At 42.7% G+C, this 23,074-nt stretch overlaps 1 protein-coding gene across 4 annotated transcripts; it reads right to left on the bottom strand.

The window, feature by feature from the left end:
- Window positions 1-1,049: 1,049 nt before the first annotated feature.
- Window positions 1,050-22,848, bottom strand: ddi2 (DNA-damage inducible protein 2). Of its 4 annotated transcripts, XM_078558087.1 has the most exons (11): window positions 22,558-22,695; window positions 17,077-17,215; window positions 16,111-16,189; window positions 15,158-15,421; window positions 13,777-13,903; window positions 12,620-12,747; window positions 11,894-12,022; window positions 10,719-10,822; window positions 7,580-7,769; window positions 6,489-6,548; window positions 3,824-3,951 (listed from the first exon to the last, which is right to left on the bottom strand). In XM_078558087.1, exons 2-10 carry the CDS (start codon window positions 17,149-17,151, stop codon window positions 6,532-6,534), a joined length of 1,113 nt encoding a protein of 370 aa, XP_078414213.1. In that variant the 5' UTR covers window positions 17,152-17,215; window positions 22,558-22,695; the 3' UTR covers window positions 3,824-3,951; window positions 6,489-6,531. The 4 variants fall into 4 exon arrangements, with proteins under 4 accessions (XP_078414210.1, XP_078414213.1, XP_078414211.1 ...); XM_078558085.1 differs by lacking the exon at window positions 16,111-16,189 and having other exon boundaries at window positions 22,558-22,848; XM_078558086.1 differs by lacking the exons at window positions 3,824-3,951; window positions 16,111-16,189 and having other exon boundaries at window positions 6,488-6,548; window positions 22,558-22,848.
- Between the last annotated feature and the right edge of the window lie 226 nt (window positions 22,849-23,074).

The raw sequence follows: 23,074 nt of genomic DNA, 5'->3' as shown, positions 1-23,074 counted from the left end.
AAATACTTTCTTATTACTTATTGGTTCGACAATAGTGCAGCTCAATTCATAAGGTACAAAGACTTTCAGGGAGAATGCCTTCATTTGGAGTTATAATATTTTGGTTTAAGCTCACTAGAGATATTTGTTTAATGCTTCTGCAATGTAAGTACTGTAAAGAGAAAATTTCCAGATCTGTAACAGGACTAAGTATTACTTTCAGAAACTTGGAGGAGTCCAGGTTACAGGGGACTGAAGAGTTCCACGGTGGCCGAGGGGTCCTGGTCATGAGGGAAGAGTCAGATGGTGAGTCGGTGGGAGAGGGTCCCGATCATGCTCGAGTCTGATTACGTTCTGGAGCATAGACAGATCACATGAGGATGGAGGGCGGGGTGGGTGCAGTTTACTGAGTTAGCTTGTTGGGTCTGGAGGAAGCACGCCTGCTCCTCTTGACCCATAGCTGTGTTGTGAAGGCAGTTACGCCATGGATTCAGCGCCTCTTGCCTGGGACAGAGTTGGGCCCACATCAGATCAGCCATGATCTTGTTGAATGGTAGGGTAACCTTGAGGAACTGAATGGCCTACTCCTGCTCCTAATTTGTATGATACCTGGCTGTCCATGGTTAAAAATAGAATGCCTGTTAAAATGTAAGCACGCTGCCTCGTTATAATAGTTAAATGAGCAAATCCCTTTCTATGAATGAGTTGATTGCCCACCCCTCATCCCACCTCTGTTAAAACTGGAAGTGTGCAGGTTCAGTTCCTGTTACAGATTTTGTACATTTTAATTTGCGACATGAGCCCAACCCACCAGTTTTTGAGAATTAAGATTCAGCCCTGAGAGTCCAGATTATGACGGTAATAGTTTCAGAGGTTTCAATGATGAATCAAGATTTTCATCGTGCATTATTCCCATCTGCTATCCTCCAGAACCTTAACCTACTACTTCATCATTGCATCTTTGGCTGAAATCAGCTTTTACAGACAAGAAGTCAGAACACTTCAGATTTCTAGCCTTCTTCATACAGATAGCTTTTTAAATGCTCGCATCAGGTGACACAAAACCAATATTTTGTTTGGCAATAACTTTTTTTAATTATTTGGTTTAAAAAAAGAGAAAAAACAAAGACCAGAGGTTGCACTAAGCAGCCATTGAAGATTACAGCAACATCACTACTGTCAATTAAGAAAAAAAATGCACAAACACCTTCATAAAACAATTTTTACCAACTGTGAATACTGAATATGCCTCAAATGTGACAAATGTCCAGCAGAGGTGGTGTTGCTGTGTCAGATTTGACAAAGGCTATAAAAGAGTAAAATAATTCTAAAAATTTGTGTTCTCAGAAGGTGAGATACATGAACTTTATGGAGGAAACATGATAGAGACTTTCCACTTCTCCCTCTGGTTAAGCCAAACCCTAAAGCAACCCCCAAATCCAATGTAGACAACTACTGACCTTGCGCAAATTTTAAATCTAACATGATTCCACCATGAATACTGCACGTACACGTAGATCATCTTCCAAGGATTCAAACCTGCTACTTTTGTCCTTCCTCCTCCTTGCTGTGCCAAACCAGCTTTGAGAATATTCACTTAAAAATCATAGGCAGTTTAAACAGCATTAGGGTTGATATTTAAATAGAGCTGGGTTGGTAGGCTTATGGGCTACCAGTGAATATTGCGGAGTGAAGTAGTAACTCCAGAATGGCACTGAAATCAAATACTAATGTTGCTGAAACTTGACCACAATAACCAGTTTGCCAGTGACAGATGATATCAACAGATAAAACAGGTTTTTCCCAACAACATCCAAAAATAATGATTCTGACTGAAACTCGCTTCCTTTCGACCAACAGATACCCATTTGTAGGCCCAAATGTCGAAACAGTGCCAGCTTATTACTGTCCTACAGACTCTTGTTGGACAGCTTCAGATAGGAACCACAATTTTTCTTGCAAGGAGAACCAGGAGAGCCAGATCTGTATTGCCATGAAAACGTTCAAGGGCCTCGACTGCTTCTTGCTGAGTAAATCCTGATCTTCTTATTCGTTCAACATTTGCAGCTGGGAAAATCTGGGTTGATAAAGCTGGAGAATGCAGTCCTAGAGGGCTATCCAAAGAATGTCCATCAGGCTGATTCACGTTTGCTTCCATAGTCCCTTCCCATATCATTGGAGCAGCTGAAACGTCTGGGACCTCTGAAGGACACACTACATTATCTGTCATCACTTGCAAATGTGTCTCACTACTTTGTGACATCTGGCTGTTTTCACCTGCTGCAGTGTCAGGTGTATGTACCATACTCTTTACTGATAATTCTTGGGTTTGCAATGATTCCTCAGGGGGCGAAACTTCCATTTCCTTTGATAGATCCTTGGACACAATAATAAAAGCTGTAGCCTTGTCCTTTGCGTCATGTATAAAAATCTCCTCAGATTCAACTCGTGGCACGTCTGAGGTAAGTTTTTCTGGAAATACATTGGAGCATTCCACACTGTTGTCTCTTTTGGAAGAAGCTTCGGAATTAGCTGTGAGCAAAGGTTCTTTTTCCATTTCCACAACAAGAGATTCCATTTCTGTGCTAACACACATCCTGTTCAGGGCATCATTATCTGAACATTCTTCAGACACTTCCATTGGTTGAACACATTCTTCCTGATTTGTTGCATATGACTGATAGTTGTCCTCTGAACTGGCTGATGTCTTCAAGGAAGCATCCTGACATGAGGTGACTAACTCTCGATGCAATTTAAATAAAGTAGCTACGGGGGAGAAGTGTGAATCAGAATCTGATGTCTGATCCTGCTGATAGGTAGACTGTTTAATCTCGGTAAACAAATGTACCTCTTCATGCTTTTTATTAGCATCAAGAGCAACTTCAGATTTTTCTCTCACGTAGTCACTAGTAAACTCAATGGGTATATCCACCTGAGCAATAGAGGAGTTTGAACTTACATGTCCATCCTCAAATTCCTGATCTGAAATATGGACTTTCCCCACCTTTTGGCAACTGTTTTCTGTCTTTTTTGATGCTGAATGTCTAATTTCCTCTTCCTGTTGTTCAGTAGAGTTTACAATTTCAGCACCACAGAATTCAATGTTCCCAGTTAAAGAATCAAATGGTGGTTTTCCATCAGTCTCAAATCTCTTTTGACAGCTACATAGATCTTTTTCAGCTATTTCAAGGTCCATGTCTGATGGCTCAGTGACTTGCTGTATGTGGCTGTCTGGATCATTAAACTCCTTTCCACTTTCAGTGGACTGTTGCATTTCATCCATGTTAGAAGAACTGTCAGCAAAAGCCAGTTCAGGTGAGGGTGGTTGGATTGACCTGTCAGCTACACCCAGATCAGGCACAGGATCACAATTTGGTTGTACAGCTGAAGAAATCTCTCCAACTTTTCTTATTGGTGGTTCCTCCAAATCTCCTTTGTTTATGCTTTCCAGCTGGGATTTTGTTCTAAAATTTAGAAGAGAATGGTTTTCCTGTGTGATGCCACCCTTTTCCATGCCAACCTCATGTGGACTCATGTCTGGCAAGACATGTTTTGGCACAGACTCATCATCTGTATCTGAAGTTGGATATTTCAAGAGGTTTTGTGAGCTGCAATTAATGCTTTCACACTGTGGTATGTGCTTTTTCCCTAGTGATGCCTGAGAAGGAGCAGACAGATTATCAGGAGACAGAGAAGTCAATATATTGTCCAATGATCCTGACAGTGCCTGTTTTTCTGCCTGTGTTTCCATGCACTCAGGAGTGATCTGAAGGCTTTTTACACCTGTAAGTTCAAACTTGTTCTGGTTTTGTGAAGGAAGGCTAGCAGGGACGGAAAGTGAACGGTCCCACTGACTTTGGGTTTTAGGGGCTTGAGATAGGTCACTTCTTGTAATGGGACCTGGGAGATGAAGATGATGAGGTGCTGGTAATGAAGGGCTTTCCAATGAGGTAGTTTTGCCATTTTCTTTTCCTAAAACAAAAAATAGGAAATTGAGTCCTAGATTACAGGTATATATACATCTTATTCCAGAGCATCTTATAGCAAAATTACACAGCAGTTGCAATGCACTATCCTGTCGTTCTATCGTTTCTATTCATTTCCAAACCAGCATCAAGTGGACAATGTTAATGACCACTTTTATAGATGGCTCAACCTTGGTACAGGCATTTCATTGAACAATAGAAGTTCAGTTATAGTAACTGGAGAGCTCAGAACTGAAAAAAAGATGACCTCACTGAACTGAGGAAGACTATGGGCTTGGTTTTTAGTGCCCACTAGGGCTGCGATCGCAGGCAGGTGGGTGTTAGAAACAGAACTGCTGGCTAGCATGCTGGTTTCCCTAGCTGTTTGGCACCTGGGCCATTTTCATGGAGGTGAAATGGCAGAGGTTGGGGTGGGGGGGAGAGGAGGCCACAGGGCCGTAAGCAGCGGGTGGCTGATCCAACTTGGTAACGGCCACTTAAAGGAAGTCAACTGGGGTTTTCCAGTCAGCCTCCAGGTTCCCGAAGGCTGCATGGGCCAGTTTAGCTGTCTGGAGATGGCCCCTTGGTGGTAGACAAGAGGGCCAGTGCTCCAGGCAGGCTGAGAGACATTCCATGCCTGCCTGGTTGCAGCAGCAGCCACTGGCTGCCCTTTAGAGGGCTGCCCCCCTACAGTGGTGGCCTGGTTGCAAAAGCCATTTCTTGGTTTAAATTTTAAAATGTTGGAGACAGGATCCTCCATTTTGATGTTCCCTCTCCCTCAAGTACCTGTCATCACAATCTTCTGCTACTTCCAAGCAGGAAGGTCTCTTATTGGCCCTCCAGCTTAGAGAGCCTACCCATTTTGTCCTTAATTGGATAGTGAGCCCAACCTCTGGCCCTTAACTGACTGCTCTAGGGAAAACCACAACTAGTGACCATTTCCCCCGGAGTGTGGGCTTCTGACCCAAATTTGAGACTAACGGCAGAGTTCAGAAGCCCGCAGGAAAAATCCTGCCCATTGTAATAGGAAAATTCAAATGCATGGTGCTTAGTTCAATCAGATACTTGTAGTTAGTGAGCAACACTGCTCTAACTTACTCTAGGCCATCATTCCCTGAAGACTAACAGTTATGTGGCGAGTGTAAGCTGCATTGAAACTTAAAAGTGAGTTTAAGTATGTATCATTAAATTATGTATTACTTATTGCAGGATGCACCTTATTGGAGGATGTAAACAACTTGTTAGCAGGGTGTTACACAGCAATCACTCCTTTGTAATGCTGCAAACAATGTAAAGTGTCCTAAAATGTGGCAAGCAAGTTATGTAATTTCTTGACTAGCAACAGAGTCACAAACCAGGCATTAAATCAGAAGTTTTCACAGTGCGTTAACTTAATGCATCTCTGCTAACTTTATACAGGAACTGGTGAGCAGGGGTTGCTCTCCTTAGAGCAGATGAAGTAAGGGGAAGATTTAATAAGGGTGTTCAAAATTATGAAGGGCTTTGATGGAATAAATAGGGGGAGATGGTGGCGTGGTGGTAATGTTACGGACTAGTAACCAGAGGCCCAGGCTAATGTTCTAGGAACAAAGGATTCAAATATCACCACGGCAGCTGGTGGAATTTAAATTCAATTAATAAATCTGGAATTAAAAGTTAGTTTCGGTAATGGCGACCGTGAAACCATTGTCGATTGTCGTAAAAACCCATCTGGTTCACTTATGTCCTTTAGGGAAGGAAATCTGCCATCCTTATCTGGTTTGGTCTACATGTGACTCCAAACCCACAGTAACTCTTAACTGCACTCCAAGTGGCACTGCAGGCCACTCAGTTCAGGGGCAATTAGGGATGGGCAACAAGTGCTGGCCTTGCCAGTGTCGCCCACATCCCATGAAAGAATAAAAAATAAATAAAAGAAGAAACTGTTTACACAAGCAGGAAGGTTGATGGCCAGAGGACACAGATTTGAGACAACTGGCGAAAGAACCAGAGGGGGAATTTACTTTACCATCAAGAATGTACCCCCTCAAAGGGAGATTCAATAGTAACTTCCAAAAAGGAATTAGATAGATACTTGAAAAGGAAAAAAAAACTGCAGGACAATGGGAATAGTGCAGGGGAGTGGAACTAATTGGATTGCTCTTTCAAAGAGAAGCAATTATGTACAATGGGGTAAATGACCTCCTTCTATACCATACGACTCTATTAAGACTGCAGAGTGAGTGGGTAGCCTAATGAAATACCCAGTTAGCTTGTGAATAGGGAATGCCTCAGTTGAGTTAAAAAGGCTAAAAAACTGAAGCATTCACTGGGATCCAACTGTTCAATCGGAAAAATTATAGTGAACAGATAGGAAGCCAAGAATTGTACACGTGCCGAGTTAGTGGCGTGGTTCACTTATGCCACAGCTGGTCATGAGGGCCATCCAGGTCCTCAGGGCAATGCAGTGAAGCCAACCATGTAGTTTGATGCAAGTATTTCCTGTGTGTACGTTTGGCTGTTGTGCCACAATAAGTCATTTAAAAGTAAAAGAACATTAAATACCTGGGCTCTGATCATCTTCAGGGGCAGCAAAGTGCAACATGCATCAGTGATGCCGGCGTCCTGTTAGAATAAAAAAAACACCCAAAACAAACCAAACAGCAAACTTGATTAGGCAATGGACGCATGCAACATGCATATACTATTACGAATCACCATGGATATCAAACAGATTAACATTCCACACAAATATATCACAGCATAAGTATGAGCGATATTATTAGACAGTATTCGCTCCACTAACACCCCCAGCTTCTGGAGCTGACATGGAGGTTAGACTGACCAAATGAAAAGCACTGGTGTGAAGATATCAATGTCTTGTTAATTATAAATAGATGCATGATGTTATAGACACACTGAAACATAACAAAATGGCATAGGGAAGAGAATAGACCCACACATCACCCAGGAGATAGTGTGAATCTATGTGGTTTTAATTATGAATGGCTAAGGGCTCTGACTGACGTAGCACTGAGCCACACAGAGCAGAAGGTGCTAAATCCAATCTCCAGTGCATGCTGACTAAATTAGTTTCATCTGTAGCTATAGTAGGGTCACTTAAATTAGCCCCTGAGAGGAAATTAGACAGGATTCCCGCTCTTGATCACTATACAGTAGCTCCAGCCTTGTCATGCATGGGTGGGAGTAGGATTGGATTCACCTTTGATCCCCTTTGTGGTCAAAGACCTGTGAATGTTCACTATTTAATCTCAAACTAAAGTTTGCCACTTTGAGAGATAGCGGAGACTGCCAGTGCCGATGGGATTACACCCAAGCAAAGGTCCACCTTGATGAAGCCAAAGGAACAACGGCACAAAAATTTTGAGTAAGCTTTGGAAAAGACAGAAAAGAAAAAATTTCTACTTACCTTCCTGATACTGAACAATCATGAAGCCAGGACATCACCCAGGATCTATCAATGAAACCTTTACTACAGACTAACTGCTCATGAATTTGGGTAGCTGGGTTGGGGGACATTCTGCCTTAAATAATCCTGTAGTTCACTTGGTTACCAAATTTTAAATTACTGCATTCCACAACTAAATCTACATTACCACAATTCTGTAATAGGAAAAGATTTGTCGCAAATTTACCAGATTCCTCTGCCGATCTGTGTAGTGCCTCGGCCAGTTCTGCATCTGCCAGCTCCTCAGGATGAAGATCATCTCGTGGAACACCATATGCCAACCTGGCACACTCCGGTAGCTCTGCTTCAGATAAAAAGCGGGTCTCTGTTCCTGTGGTGCCGATAACTAACACATTGCGTTTCAGGTCAATTGAACACTGCAAGGAGACAGGAATAACGAGCACCTGCATTTATAACACTAGAAATTAAAATAATCAGTGAACCAAAAAAATAAACAACTAAATCTTTGGAATTAGTTTAATTCTTCATTATATGAGACAAAAAGTTATCTTCATATGCAGAGCTTTTAATCATCAAGTAGGGTTCGCTCCAGATCACTATCTCTTCTTCGTGTCTACATTGGTTGAGATAACAGTTTGCGGGGTTTTCTCTACCCAATTTCTCTCCTTTCCTAAAAGGCCTGGACTCTTGCTGGGCTGCGAATTTAGAAAGTGTGGGGCACCCCCAGTACTTCACCAAAATGCCATGTCTTCATATTATAACTTGGACACTAAAGCCCTGATTTTAACTTGTGGCAGCAGTAATGCAGGGGTGTGCTGAGGCAGGTGGGAAGCCAGGTTAACCTCAGCAGAGAGGTCCGGCCTCATCTGCACAGGGCCAATTCAGGCTCCTGTCCAAAGCTGGCTGGAAGTGGCAGATGTTCGGTGGGTGGGGGCACCATTTGAAGCAGCAGCAGGCCAACATCTAGGACCAAAAGACAGGTAAGGGATTCTGGAGGGTCTCAGGATCGGGGTTGGGGTGGGGAGGCTTGGGGCAGGACAGGCCTAAATTTTCCTTGTGGGACCCAGAGGAGTAATCAAACTGGCCCCGATGTCTTCTTCCCATTAGGTTGGTTGAGTGAGAAATCCACAATGGCTCAATTGCACAGGTCTCTGGCTAAAATAACAGGTGCCAATGATGTTATCGGAGCCCTACCAGTTTCCAGTTGTGTTCTTTCCATCTGCTCAGAACAGCAAGTTAAAATCAGGGCTTGGGGGAAGGAGAGTGGGCAAGTCCAATGGCAATTTTAACTGCCTGTTCAGTTTTCGCTGGGAAGCACAAAGCAGGAAATTGTTGTTGCCAGTTATATCTGGAGCCAGTAAATTCTAAATAAAATTTGTTCAATGAAGAACCTTGGGGCGTTTTATGATGTTAAAGTGTAAGTTGCAGTTGTACTAATGGGTGAATGGCCTAGTATTATCAGAATTAATGGCCTAGTATGAATGGCCTAGTGAATGGCATACGATCAGAACAAATGGCCGAGTATGAATGGCCTAGTTTTTCTAAATTAATTTATAAGATGTGGGCATGGCTGGCTAGGCCAGCATTTATTGCCCATCCCTAATTGCCCTCGAGAAGGTGGTGGTGAGCTGCCTTCTTGAACCTCTGCAGTCCCTGTGGTGTTGGTATATCCACAGTGCTGTTAGGGAGGGAGTTGCAGGATTTTGACCCAGCAACTGTGAAAGAATAGCAATATATTTGCAAGTCAGGATGGTGAGTGGCTTGGAGGGGAACTTCCAGGTAGTGGGTTCCCATTTATCTGCTGTACTTGTCCTTCTAGATGGTAGCAGTCGTGGGTTTGGAAGGTGCTGCCGAAGGAGCCTTGGTGTGTTTCTGCAGTGCACCTTGTAGATGGTACACACTGCTGCCACTGTTTGTCAATGGTGGAGGGAGTGAATGTTTGTGGATGGGGTGCCAATCCAGCAGGCTGCTTTGTCCTTGATGGTGTCAAGCTTCTTGAGTGTTGTTGGAGCTGCACTCATCCAGACAAATGGAGGGTATTCCATCACACTCCTGATTTGTGCCTGGTTGATGATGGACAGGCTTTGGGGAGTCAGGAGGTGAGTTACTCGCCGCAGGATTCCTAGCCTCTGACCTGCTCTTGTCGCCACAGTATTTATATGGCTAGTCCAGTTCAGTTTCTGGTCAATGGTAACCCCCAGGATTTAAAAATTTTTTTTTATTAATTCACAGGATGTGAGCTTCACCGGCTGGGCCAACATTTATTGCCCATGCCTAGTTGCTCTTGAGAAGGCGGTTGTGAGCTGCCCTCTTGAACTGCTGCAGTCCATGTGGTGTAGGCACACCCGCAGTGCTGTTAGGGAGTTCCAGGATTTTGACCCAGCAACAGTGAAGGAACAGTGATATATTGCCAAGTCAGGATGGTAAGTGGCTTAGGGGCAAACTTCCAGGTGGTGGTATTTCTACCTATCTGCTTCCCTTGTTTTTCTAGATAGTAGTGGTCGTGGTTTTGGAAGGTGCAGTCTAAGGAGCCTTGGTGAATGATCATAGTGGGGGATTCAGCGATGGTAATGCCATTGAATGTGTTCGATGGTTAGATTCTCTCTTGTTGGAGATGGTCATTGCCTGGCACTTGTGTGAAGCGAATGCTACTTGCCACTTGTCAGCCCAAGCCGGGATATTGTCCAGGTCTTGCTGCATTTGGACATGGGACTGCTTCAGTGTCTGAGGAGTCGCGAATGGTGCTGAGCTTTGTGCAATCATCAGCGAACATCCCCATTTCCGACTTTACGATGGAAGGAAGGTCATTGATGAAGCAGCTGAAAGATGGTTAGGCCTAGGATACTACCCCGAGGAATTCCTGCATTCCTAATGTCCTGGAACTGAGATGATTGACCAACAACCACAACCATCTTCTTTTCTGCTAGGTATGACTCCAACCAGTGGAGAGTTTTCACCCCCCCGATTCCCATTGACTCCAGTTCTGCTAGGGCTCCCTTGATGTCACACTCGGTCAAATGAGGCCTTGATGTCAAAGGCAGTCAACTCACCTCACCTTGGGAGTTCAGCTCTTTTGTCCATGTTTGAACCAAGGCTGTAATGAGGTCAGGAGCTGAGTGGCCCTGGCAGAACCCAAACTGGGCGTCAGTGAGCAGGTTATTGCCAGGGCAACTCCCTCCTGACTGTATACCACTGTGCTGCCACCTCTGCTGGGGCTGACCTGCCAGATGGAGGTGTCTGGGACATGGCGTATGATCAGAATCAACGTTGACAGTTCATCCAATTTCAGCTCCAAATTTTGAATCATGCTACCCTCATCCTAATGACTTTGGCTCCATTGCCTAGAATTGGTGCTCACTTCTTACCTGGTGCCTTTTGAGCATGTCGAGTCCAAGCAACATATCCATTGGCTGGTCTTCCAGGAGAGAGAAAGAGCAGGGGAGGAAGTCACCTTCAATCTGAACCTGGGCTGTAAAAAGACAAAATATCGACTAAAGCCAGCTAAATTGAATGCCAACAACAAATGACTACTGAACATCCCTTGCCTTTTCCCTGTTTTTGTGCACAACTATTTGATTTCTCCTGTGGCTCCCTTTTTGTAACTACTGACATTAGAGTCCCTTCCTTTCTGAAGCTCTTGATAACACTGCTCTGAAACTAATGGGAGGCACTCCAGCTCTAAAAACCAGAACCAAGAGTAGACAATGCTAGGAAAACTCAACAGGTCTGGCAGCATATGTGGAGAGAGAAACAGAGTTAACATTTCGAATCCGTATTAGAACAAAGAGTAGCTTCTAAATGGCACACATCAAGTCGTGAATAATGCGGGAAGGATGTTTTCCCTGGCTGGGAAGTCTAGAAACAGAGCTCACTGTCTCATGGTAAGGGATTGGCCATTTAGGACCAAGATGAAGAGAGATTTCTTCATCCAAAGTTTCATAGATCTTTGGAATTTGCTCTCCAATTGTTGAGTAAATTCAAGATGTAGATTGATAGATTTTTGGACACTAAGAGAATTATGGGATATCAGTGTAGTGTGGGAAAGTGACCCGAGGTAGAGTTCAGCCATGCTCGTATTGAATGGTGAAACAGACTCAAAAGGCCAAATGGCCTACTCCTGTCCGTTTTGCTTATATTCTGTTAATATTTTTGTCTTGGACCAGTGCACTATTTTTGGATATGTTTCTCTGTATCGTTTCAAGTAGGAATATGTTCTTTCCTTCCATTTTCTGATGCCAGGAATGGGGACCAGGACACTGCACTACTCAAATGTTACATCAGCTCCCTGCAGATCAGAAATAGTGAGATACTATCCTCTCCAAAACGCATCTTTAAGACAGATGGGGAAAAAACTGGAAACCCCACCACATCATATCCATCACTGTTAGTTCTATAGGAATGGTTATTTATATATGTGGACAAAGCCTTGTGATCTCCTCCAACCATTTAAAATTCAAAGCACTACAGATACTTTACTTCATAAAATAGTAATGTTGGCAATTCTCAAAAATCAGATACATATCATGTTAAAATTACTCACCCAAGTGAACTCTGCCAATGATTTTCTGTGTTCCAACACCTTTGGCGATTCCCGCCCACCGCCTATCAACCAAGCGCATGATGTTGCACCTCTCAGCACATGCCTGGCTCATGATTGTCATCTGTGCTCCTGTATCAATGACAGTATAGACTTATTGACAAAATTGGGTGCACAATTTCACTGTTAGATCATAACCCCATAGTATCAGTCCCATTTACTGATGTGCCTAAAGGTAATTTGATCATTCCATTTTAAATATTTACTCCAGCATGTAAGTTTTTTGTCTTGAGTGCTAATGGTAAAATTATCTACAGGACACATGGAAGGAGCAGCCATGAGATTAAGTAATAGGCATTAATGATTGTGTACTAATGTGTATATGGAGAATGGGTGTACAAAGCAGCAATTGTGCATTTAATGTCCTGTATAGAGGATAGCTGCAAGTGGCTATTGTATGTGTACAACAAATACAGCATCTACACATGGAATAATAGTGCTGTAATAAACTTGGTGGGTGTAATACATCTGTAGCTGCCATGTACTGTTATGTCAGACACAGGGATCTTGTACATCTGATACCATTCAACTATATACTTTCCCTGCACATTTACCCAACCTGCTTCCCAACCTGGCCTGCTTTAATGCTACCAAGGATTTTACAATTATTGTTTCAAACTAACTCAGAATCTATGTATAATTTAATCATACAAGCACATATGAACCCACCTGAATCCACAAATGCTTTGACTGGCATCCCATTAACCTTGCAATTGATGTAGAGCATTACCACCTGACCAAAGCTCTCCGGTGATTCTTCCATTGCAATTGTCATGTTCTCCTCAATGTTCTGCTGCCTGGAAAACAAAAATGTCTGTTAACAGGACAACAGAATAAGGTAGAAGAGATGCCAGCACCACAACTACAAGCCTGATCTTGGCACTCAGCAAGCAAAATTCACTAGCAGAGGTTACCTGAGGTATATGGCTAAAATTAGCACTGCACCGTCAATCCTGCCCTTTCACTCTTTTTTTGTGTCTACATGTAATTCCTAACAGTAGAGGGATGTGGGGAGTACTACTGATAAGATACAGTAACACCAGAATATGTGCTATGAAACAGATGGAATGAATAGGAGAACAGTGGTTGACCCATCCAAGAATTCCAATTGCCCAGGTAAACTGACATCTATGCAGGGTGCTTCCCAGTGGAGGACTGAATACGGAGGGGTTGGGAAAATCGAGCAGTGCATGGACAAAACTCTCCATCATTTCTCAAGTGCTGCAGCAAAACTTGCACAAGGAATTAGTGACCTAGTAATAAAAAATTGCTAGCGTCCTAGGACCAGCATAACATTTCCCCAATAATTCTGCAAGCACAAGAATATATCAAAAATGTTTTTCTTTCTAATTTGCTCCCCATCTCATTTGAAAGCACCCAGATTTCTTGCGAGTGTATGATTCCATGGGCTCTAAACACACCCTGGTACCATGTTCAAGTATCCATCATTCTTATGTAAAATAAGACTCTGTTGGCAAGCTATTCAACTGTAGACTGCATCACAGTTGAGCCTAAATTTGTCCTCAATCAACACTGTTCACATTCCAGCAGGGGGCACTTAGGAGTACTGCTCGAATTTCCCCCTCCCCAATGTAGGGCACCAAATTTTGTGTTCTTGTGTTCAGACAGAAACCACTCAATACAGACAACCTTAGATGCTCTAAGTGTAAGAAAAATAGGAAGAACAAAGAAAAATAAGCCCCTGTGATTACAGAGCACTTAACACCACCAAAATATCTTCAATTGTTTCACACAATGAATTACTTTGGAGTGCAACAAGTGTTAAGTAGGAAAACTCAAGGCCTCAAACAGCAATGGCTCTATACCTGATGTCTTCCTCAATTTTGGCCTGTGCCTCCAGGTCAAAGGGGTCAGCATTTAGAAGTCGGATCCGCTCCTGTTCTCGCCGTGCTCGTTCCAACTGCTGCTCTCGCAACACTCTTGTAAACTTATCTTATGGAGAAATAGCACAAAGCGGAAAGAATTACTTAACCATTGAGACAGTACATAGTACACAACAGCCATGAGTGAGCAGTAATGAGCACAGCCATACTGATCACTTAGCTCAGTATTAATTAATAACTCTGCCTCTGTTTAATGAGCTGTTAGAAGAGCATTCTGTTAATGTTATTATTCATTATGGCTATATTGTTCAAAGTTGCCTAAGAATTTCTCGGGGTTCTTGTGCAAATGTCCTCCCCTTCATGTCTAAAACCACTGACTCTTCGCCAGGGTACAGTTCCACAGGCACTGGCTGTCCTGTGGCTATTCATCCAAGTGGTTATTTGTGAGCAACAATGAAACTTCTCGAGTTTGTCATGACCATTAAAGAAAGAACAATTGTGAATTAGGCAATTAGTGCACAGCAAAGTCCTACAAACAGCAATGAGATAAAGGACCAGATCATTTGTTTTAGTTTGTTGCTTTAGAGATAAATAGTGACCAAGGAGCTACCACTGAGCTCAGGCTGGCACCTGCTAAAACTGTCAATTTTCTTCCTCATAGGTTAAGGGTCTAAGTCTTATTTTTAATTGGACAATAATGAAAGCAGAAAATAACCAATCATATCCAAACCTCCCTTTCCAATTTCCCATTGCATTCAAAATGGTGAAGCTCGTTCCTCACCTACTGCACTTCTTCACTATATACCCTCAAAAATGTAATTTATCATACAATACATAAAAGATCACAATCTCATCCCTCACCTTGTCTTTGACAACCCACCACCTCACCCTTACTCACACTTCCACAAGCAGCACTGCACATGCTGCTGAGCTTTTAAACATCCTGCAAACCTTCTGTAACCAGGCAAAGTGTACTAAATGTGTCCTTAAGCAGCCACAGGACTACAATTCTGAGGAGCCACAACTGTAATACAGAAGCTGTCTGAAACTAAGGCATATTACAATCCCAAAACTGTGCATGAAAACCTTTTTCTAACTAGGTACATTTGTTAGCTCATTATATTTAACAAAATTATTGAATTAAATTTCCCAACATTTTAATTAATTATCAACACTGCTTAATAAGCAAAAGCCCATAGTTACACCATGAGTAACTCTTATCAGAAGAATCCTGTACAGGTGTCCTACAACAAATTCTGTGGGCAGTATTTTAACCCTCACAGGAGTCAATTCAATTGTCAAATAGCAGCACAAACATGGAAGGAGACCAGCAGAAACAAGACGATAGAATTTCCATATTTACCAAGATCTCCGCTAAGAAGTGCCTCAGCTAATGGAGGATTTCGCTCCTTCAACAGTGAGAGCTCGTGTGGGTTGGCCAACAGCATGTCCCGCAGTAAGGTAGGATTATTTTCCAAGCTGTGCGGAGCTGGAACAGGGGGAGGGGAAGCAGTAGAGCTACTGGGAGTTGGCTTTGGTGGTTGCTGATTAGCTACTCCAGATGCAGGAGTTCCAGGCCCCACTGACCCAGGCACTGAGATACCACTGAAATCAATCCTGGGAAGTCCTAAAAGAAGGTAAGAGGGAGAAATATCAAAATACATTGACAATAGGTAAACCCCACACCAATGCCAGTGTCCATACCACAGTGCTGAAAGGCAGTGAAAACTTATGAGCCATTCATATCACCGGAATTAATGTTAAAAACATGTTTGTAAACAAGCCAAGCCAAGACATGGCATAGAACAGAGACTGTACCACAGGCATGAACAATGATGGTAGGTTAAATTCCCCTTGGCAGGATCCCCATTCTTCAGCTAGAATCGCCTTTATGCATCGTACCATATAGGATCTCTGGCTTTATAAATAGGGTATAAAAGCAAGGGAGTTATGCTAAAATTTTATAAATCACCAATTAGGCCTCAGTTGGAATATTGTGTCCAAATCTTGGCACCATACCTTAAGACGGATGTCAAGGTCTTGGACAGAGTGCAGAGGATTTACTAGAATTTACCAGGGATGAGGAACTGCAGTTACGTGGAGAGATTAGAGAAGCTAGAAATTGTTCTCCTTGAAGCAGAGAAGGTTAAGGGGAGGTTTAATAGAGGAGTTTGGGTAGATAGGGAGAAACTGTTTCCAATAAGGGGAGAGTTGGAAACCAGAGGACATGAGTTTAAAACAGTTGGCAAAAAAGCCAAGGGGAGACAAGGAGAATGTATTTGACACAGCTTGATGTTGTGATCTGGAATGTAGTACCTGAAGATGTGGTGGAAAGAGATTCAATAATAACTTGATGGGGAATTCTCTGTATACTTGAAAAGGAAAATTTGTAGAGCTATGAGGAAAAACAGAGGAGTGAGACTAATTGGACAGCGCTTTCAAAGAGCCAACAGAAACATGATGGGGCAAATGGCCTCCTGTGCTGTAAGATTCTAAGGCAATGAAGCCATCTTTATGGTGATATTTCCACATAGGCAACGTAATAGCATGGCTCTGCCCACTGGGCTCTCCATATGACCTGGACAAAATAATGCAAATATATTTCCAACCAAGATATAATTAAATTGCACACTATCTTAACTCTAATAACTCTTGAATGGACAAAGAACAGTCAAGCTCAGTTATTGCATTGAGCATTGTCTCATTTGAAGAATTAAGAAAATGCCCCAACATTTTTATCCTAAATAGTATTTTTAGAGTTTCTTGCACACAATCTGTCCTCTCCTGAGGGCATTGCCTCCCTGCAGAGTACAGCTCCATGAGTGCTGAACACTCGTACTCCATCCAAATGGCTGTTATTTATGCACGAGTCCAGACAGTGATGCTCACAAGCTATTGCACCATAGAATGTATCATCTGAGCCGAATCCAAATGCTCGCCCAGATAGTTTTCAACATGATAACAATCAGGAGCAGGAAACTTGGCTGATTTTCTCCTCCCTAATCCAGGATTACTGAGGTTAACAACATTGTCTTTAATGCTAACTCACCAATCTTTCAGGTAGACTGCAGAAAAGAAATTACTAATATCCTCACAGCTTGCAGTCTCCTGTACAAAACCCATCTTAAAGGGATAATCACCTGTGTAATTCCCTTTTTGTCATGACAGTGTTGGGGTGGATTCAAAAATGGATTTTTACAAGAGTGTGTACAAGGCCTGTAGGTGATAGGGGTAATCAAATCATGAAAATTATTGGCAAGCCGTTCCTACAGGATCTCTCACCTGATACACCTGGGAGTGGTAGACTAGGCTGCACCGGTGGTCTATCCAACTGTCGCAATACCAGTACATCACCATCTTTCAGTCCATACGCTGTCAGTGTCTGCCGATCATCAGTCAATGGCCTCTCTGCAAAGATTATCTAACACAGAAACAGCACTCAGGTTTAACTAACATACAGTGATTATGCCATTGGCAGGCACCTCACCCGGACATGCCGGTCATAGTCTCAACTACCACAACGGTGGAAATTATTTGTTAGCCGTAATATAGGAAACATAAACTCATCTTAGTGTTCCTTCAGGGAATGGAACCTGCCACATCCACCAAAGTGCTGTGTGTGTGACTCTAATTCCACATTACATGCTCGAGTTTTAATACCTGCTCAGGTGACCGCGAAAGCCAATCAGTTATACAAACGATCACTGAGGAAGTTTGCCCACCACACCATTCTCAGGGCAACCAAAGATCGGCAATCAATACAACCTTGAGAGTCATTAACATCCTGAGAACAAAGTCTGTAAGGGGCTGTGAAACACGTTTTTTGAATGGTTCCTGGTTAAACACAGGGATAGACTTCTCCAATAAGCTGTTCTCCAAAGATTTATAGCACTGGACCGGCAACAAATAAGAATTATGTTCTCTTGGTCTGTGTTCTGAGCCTGAATTCAATTTGTGTAGAGCTTGGTGAGATCTTCAAATGTTGGGTTGGGCTTTATTAATTTATTGGTAAATGTCTCAATCCTTTCTGAGTAACTACTGTCTGTGTCAATCACAATAAGCCTCTCTTTAAAAAGCATGTTGGCATCCTTCCTTTATGAACAAGAACACAAGAATGAGGAACAGGAGTAGGCTGTTCAGCCCCTCGAGCCTGCTCCACCATTCGATAAGATCATGGTTGATCTGATTGTGGCCTCAACTCCACTTTGCTGCCTGCCCTCTGTAATCCTCGACTTCCTTGTCAATCAAAAATCTATCCAACTTAACCTTGAATATATTCAATGATCCAGCCTCTACAGCTCTTTGGGAAAGAGAGTTCCACAGACAAACAAGCCCTCTGAGAAAAAAGATTTCTCCTCCTCTCCATCTCAAATGGGAGGCCCCTAATTTTTAAACGGTGTCCCCTAGTTCTAGACTCCCCCACAAGGGGAAACATTTTCTCAGCATCCACCCTGTCAAGTCCCCTCAGGATCTTATATGTTTCAATAAGATCATCTTCCAAATTCCAATGGGTATAGGTCCAACCTGCTCAACCTTTCCTCGTAAGATAGCCTCCTTCATCCCAGGAATTAGTTGAGTGAGCCTTCTCTGACCGGCATGAATCTCAGTAATATTCACAAAGCATTCCACCACTTGCTATTTGGACCCAGCCCCCTCTTAAATTCACAAGAACCCTAAATGATAACTGCTTTTTCGGTATAAAGATCTGAAAACAACATCAATGTTTTGGACCTCTCCTTGAGATTAATTATGTAAGTAACTACAGTATATACAAAGACTTGTTTGTTTACTAATGCAAGCTGAATTTATTCACTACTCCATTCATTTAATTTCAAGGTAAAGCGTAAACATCAAACATTTTCTGAAAGTAACAACTAAAAGGTCATCGATCTGAAATGTTAACTCTGTTTCTCTCCACAGATGCTGCCTGACGGGCTGAGTATTTCCAGCATTTTTTGTTTTTATTTCAGATTTCCAGCATCTGCAGGATTTTGCTCGTGTCAACATTTTCCGAAGTTGCTTGCTTGCGAAAAAACTGCATTCAACGGTTGTTTACAGCATTTTGCATGCCTGACAAGTAGATGGGATGCCTGTTCTCTCATGTGTTTTAATTTGTATTTATTACGAAGAACTTGAAACCAACAACTGTCCAAATAAACAGATCTACTTATTAAATTTCACCAGAAACCAGTCTAAAAGCACTTGTTTCACAGCCCCTTAATTTTAACTTTAAACTTTCAGCCAGGGGAATCAAATACACCTTGAGTAATTTGCTTCAGCTTCTCGCTTTTTAATAGTTTTGTTTCAAGGGAAGCGGGTATGAATTGGAATAAATCATAAAAATAAATAAGGAAAAGGTATGGGAATGAAATTACAATACATAACTCATACTAAGATAATGTGCCATAACTCCTAAAGTACTAGCTGCCCATTTTTGATCTGTGTGTTTTTTAAATATACGATTGCAAATTTTCATTCCTGCTTGCTAATTGGTATGGGGCCTACACATTCAGTTGTTACTTGTTGCTGATTTATGAATCTGACATTGCAATCAATGAAATGCAAATAGCTCTCATATATTAGAAGTCTTGCATATGTCAACACGCTTTCTTATCTATATCAACCCAGTTTCTGTCACACTTGTCCCGCTCTGAAGAAGGGTCATACAGACACGAAACATTAACTCTGTTTCTCTCTCTACAGATGCTGTCAGACCTTGAGTTTTTCCAGCATTTTCTGTTTTTATTCCTGTCACACTTCGATGATTTGACAAGCAAGATTTGACTTATTCAGTCGCTGAAAATCAGTGACCCTAAAAATACATAGCACATTAAATGGCATAACATCTCTATCATTGTAAAAAGTATCCTCCAAATGAAAATGAGCAGCAACACAGGAGTTTTCCTAATGTGTATTTGATTATTAGCAGAAATTTATTAAATTGCTTATAGTAGGTTGGATGATACATTGTTTCATTTGGTCAGGTACGTTATACTATCCATTGCACAATGGTGTTATTTGGATGACATGGTGAAAAAATCTCTTTAAAGTCATAAAATCTAATTCTTAAGTTGACAATATCTCAGATTCATTGCCTTTGATTTTTGTTTGATGAAAGAACTTTGCAAGTCGAAACGTGTTGAGTTTCAAACTCCATATGAGCACAATTGTTACGATGGTTTTACACCTATAAGGTGTTACTTTATTCCTGGATTTCCTATAGTTCACAGCAAGTTGCAAGATGTTTGCGTTCTTTTAGGTGTATTGGACTATACGAAGAGTATATTATTTCTAAAATGGAAGTGTAGATCATTTTACCACCACAAAGTAATTGCTAAGCATTCTTTAAATCAATCATATGCTGATTACTCAGCAAAACCTCAGGTCAGTTAGGAGTCAGACGGCTTTCTTTCAGTTTCTTTTTTTAAAATGTGGCAGATGAGTCTGTGGATGTGTACATAGACAGGTGCAGTTATATCTGAGGCTGTGTATGGTTCCTGTTGCATATATCTGGGCATGTGTGTGTGTGTGTGTTATATCCATTACTAAAAATATGTACAACCATTACAGGCATAGCTGAGGATATGGTTGTATACAGTTAGTTCCAGCTATGTATATGTGGGTTGGTGGGTATATTTTCATATATGTATGGATGTAGGCAGGTGCACATCTAACTACGTATAGTGTTTTATATACCATTAGTCCCCCTTTTAAGTCGTTTCACTTTAAACTCGGTCAGTTTATGGGGCCCGTATTCTCATTTAGCATTGCAAGTTTTATTTTAAAGTCGTTTTGCACTGGGTCCAATGTAGGGCCATGCGACTCATTCTCCACCATTTTGGAACTGCCTCTGCTGCTCCCAATCCTTCCTCTCGCTGCTGACCCTTCAGTTTGCGGTCTCTGCTGCTCTCTGACCCTCCCTCTCACTGCCTCTCCAGCTCACGGCTTACCTCCTGCAAGTCGCTACTCTTCTTGCCTCTCGCCATTCATCTCCAGAGCCCTTGCTCATAGTGAGGGTTCAGGAGGGGGAAGCAGCGAGCGGGAGAGGTGGGGGCTGGCTGTTTCAGCGAGGAGAGGTCTGCACCAAATGGGAGGGTCAAGGAGCAGCTGAAGTCACAAACCGAAGTGTTGGCAGCAACTGCAGTGGTCAGGGAGTGGCAGAGGCCGTGAAATGGAGGGTCAGCAAGTGGAAGGGTCTGCAGCGACGGGGAGAGTCAGGGAGTCAGATGTGTGGCGAGCAGGAGGTTTGGCAAGGAGTAATGGCAGTGAGCAGGAAAGGCAGTGAGTGGGGGATATAAGTAGAAAGTTAGCATATTTCAATTTTTACATTTATTTTATTTTAAAACTTATTTTATTTAGCACTGTAATGTATTTCAGCTTACAGGGTATAATGTTTTTTCCCTGATGACAAAGGTCCTACAGAACCCAACTCTAGTTTTTATATTGGTTTTAATAGGAAATTTTGAATTGCTTAAAGTTGTATTTTTCAGGAATGCAACTACAACTTTAACTGAGGGCTTACTGTACCCTGTTTTGAGGGGGTTCTGTGGCACAGTGGGTAGCAAGCCTGCCTCTGAGCCAGAAGCTCTGGGTTTGAGCCCCACCCAGGAGTCAATGTCCAAGGAAGGTGGGATCATAATGGGGCCAAAGAGGTTGAGTATCAACCTGCAAATCCTTCCAACACATGACAAAAGCAGGCAGTTGGAGCAGCAGAAACTCCTGGTTAGCCATGTGATGGAAAGAAAATTGGAACCTCTACCATTACTAGCCAATGCTGACAATGTTGACAAGCAACTCAGGGACTCCCTGCGTGATATATAAGACCCCACCGCCACCCTGTGTTTTTAGTACTCAAGAGTATGTGTACTGAGACAAACACCAGTTGCTGCTGAAGGATCGTCAACTTGGTGAAACATACTCTTTGGTCTTCCAGTGCAAAGAGTTGTCCACAACCAAGTGCTGCAGGCTGGCACATTCCAAGGTCCAGGACAACATCCTGAGGGATGCACTAAAGCTTGGGGCAGCCGCCGCAAAGACGCGGCTGGTGGGAAAAGGCCACCTTCTAAGGCCCTTCAGCCATAGTGCACCAAGAGGCTTGTAACATTGTAGAACTCCTTGGGCTGTACACTTGTCATTGAATATGAAAAATATCACACGTATCACAATTGTATTGAGGCACCTCAGAGTACAATATGCTCTATGCAGAATACTTTCCATAATGTCCAATTTGAAATGTTTTGGAATAAGCTTTAAATATTTTATGAATAAAGCACATTTGGGGGATATACAGAAATGACTGAGCATAGAATTCAGTCCAGGTGTACAAGCAAAGCTTAAACAATCTAGATATCTAGAATTGAGTATAAGTATATAGTTCATTCCGGGGGGCGGGGGAGAAGAAGAAATAGAGAACACACTCCAATGTTATATAGGATCCGATCTGTGTATTGACTTATTTAGGCATATATAGCCTGGGGTTTATGTGTCCAGAATCAGAGTTTACACTTCAGTATTCATATACTTGCCACCAGATGTATACAGAAATGGTTCTAGTGCGAATACCCCAGTTGACAGATTCAGCTGCGGGGGTTCATATCACACTATATATGGGTGTGGTTGCATATAATTACGTAGAGTTGCATATATATATAGAACCACGAACGGGGCTGATTGTATATAATGTTGTGTGCTAGTGTGTGTATTCTGGTATATACCCGGGTGTGGCAGTATATTTAAGCCTGTACATGTCCCTCCTGCTCTCACCTGGCTCTCTGCCGCGGGGATACTGCTCTCCATTTCACACAGCGCCCGGAAAGTCTCCAGCTGCATGCCGCCATTCACCTGCAGGGTGAAGGTGATCTCGCTCAAGTCGCGCCGCACGCAGTAAACGGTGAGCAACATGGCGGCAAGAGACTGCCCAGCACCAAAAAGCCGGCACAGAGCGACTTCAGGATCCGGGGCCAGCACCGAAACCCGGCCCTCGATCGAGGCCCAACGCGAGGACTCCAACACTACTGCACACCAACTCCGCGCTCCACAATCCGCCTAACCGCAGCGCCGCAAACCAGCCACTGTCGCAAAACCAGCCGCGCACCGCCGCAAAGCAGGCGTACATGTCGCTGTCCCACTGCCATCTTGGTGAGGAAATACATTCAGTACTTTTAACAATATCCCCCCCAAATCCGAGTTAGAATTACTGTAGCCTAACTGTCCAAATCCACTGATGGTGACTTCAGGAAAATATATCCTTGCTTTCAGAAATGAGCCCACAATCTAAAAG

The sequence above is a fragment of the Cetorhinus maximus genome, chromosome 15 (genome assembly GCF_964194155.1).
Source record: "Cetorhinus maximus chromosome 15, sCetMax3.hap1.1, whole genome shotgun sequence".
NCBI classification, from domain to species: Eukaryota; Metazoa; Chordata; class Chondrichthyes; order Lamniformes; family Cetorhinidae; genus Cetorhinus; species Cetorhinus maximus.
This window is presented reverse-complemented; position numbering and strand designations above follow the sequence as displayed.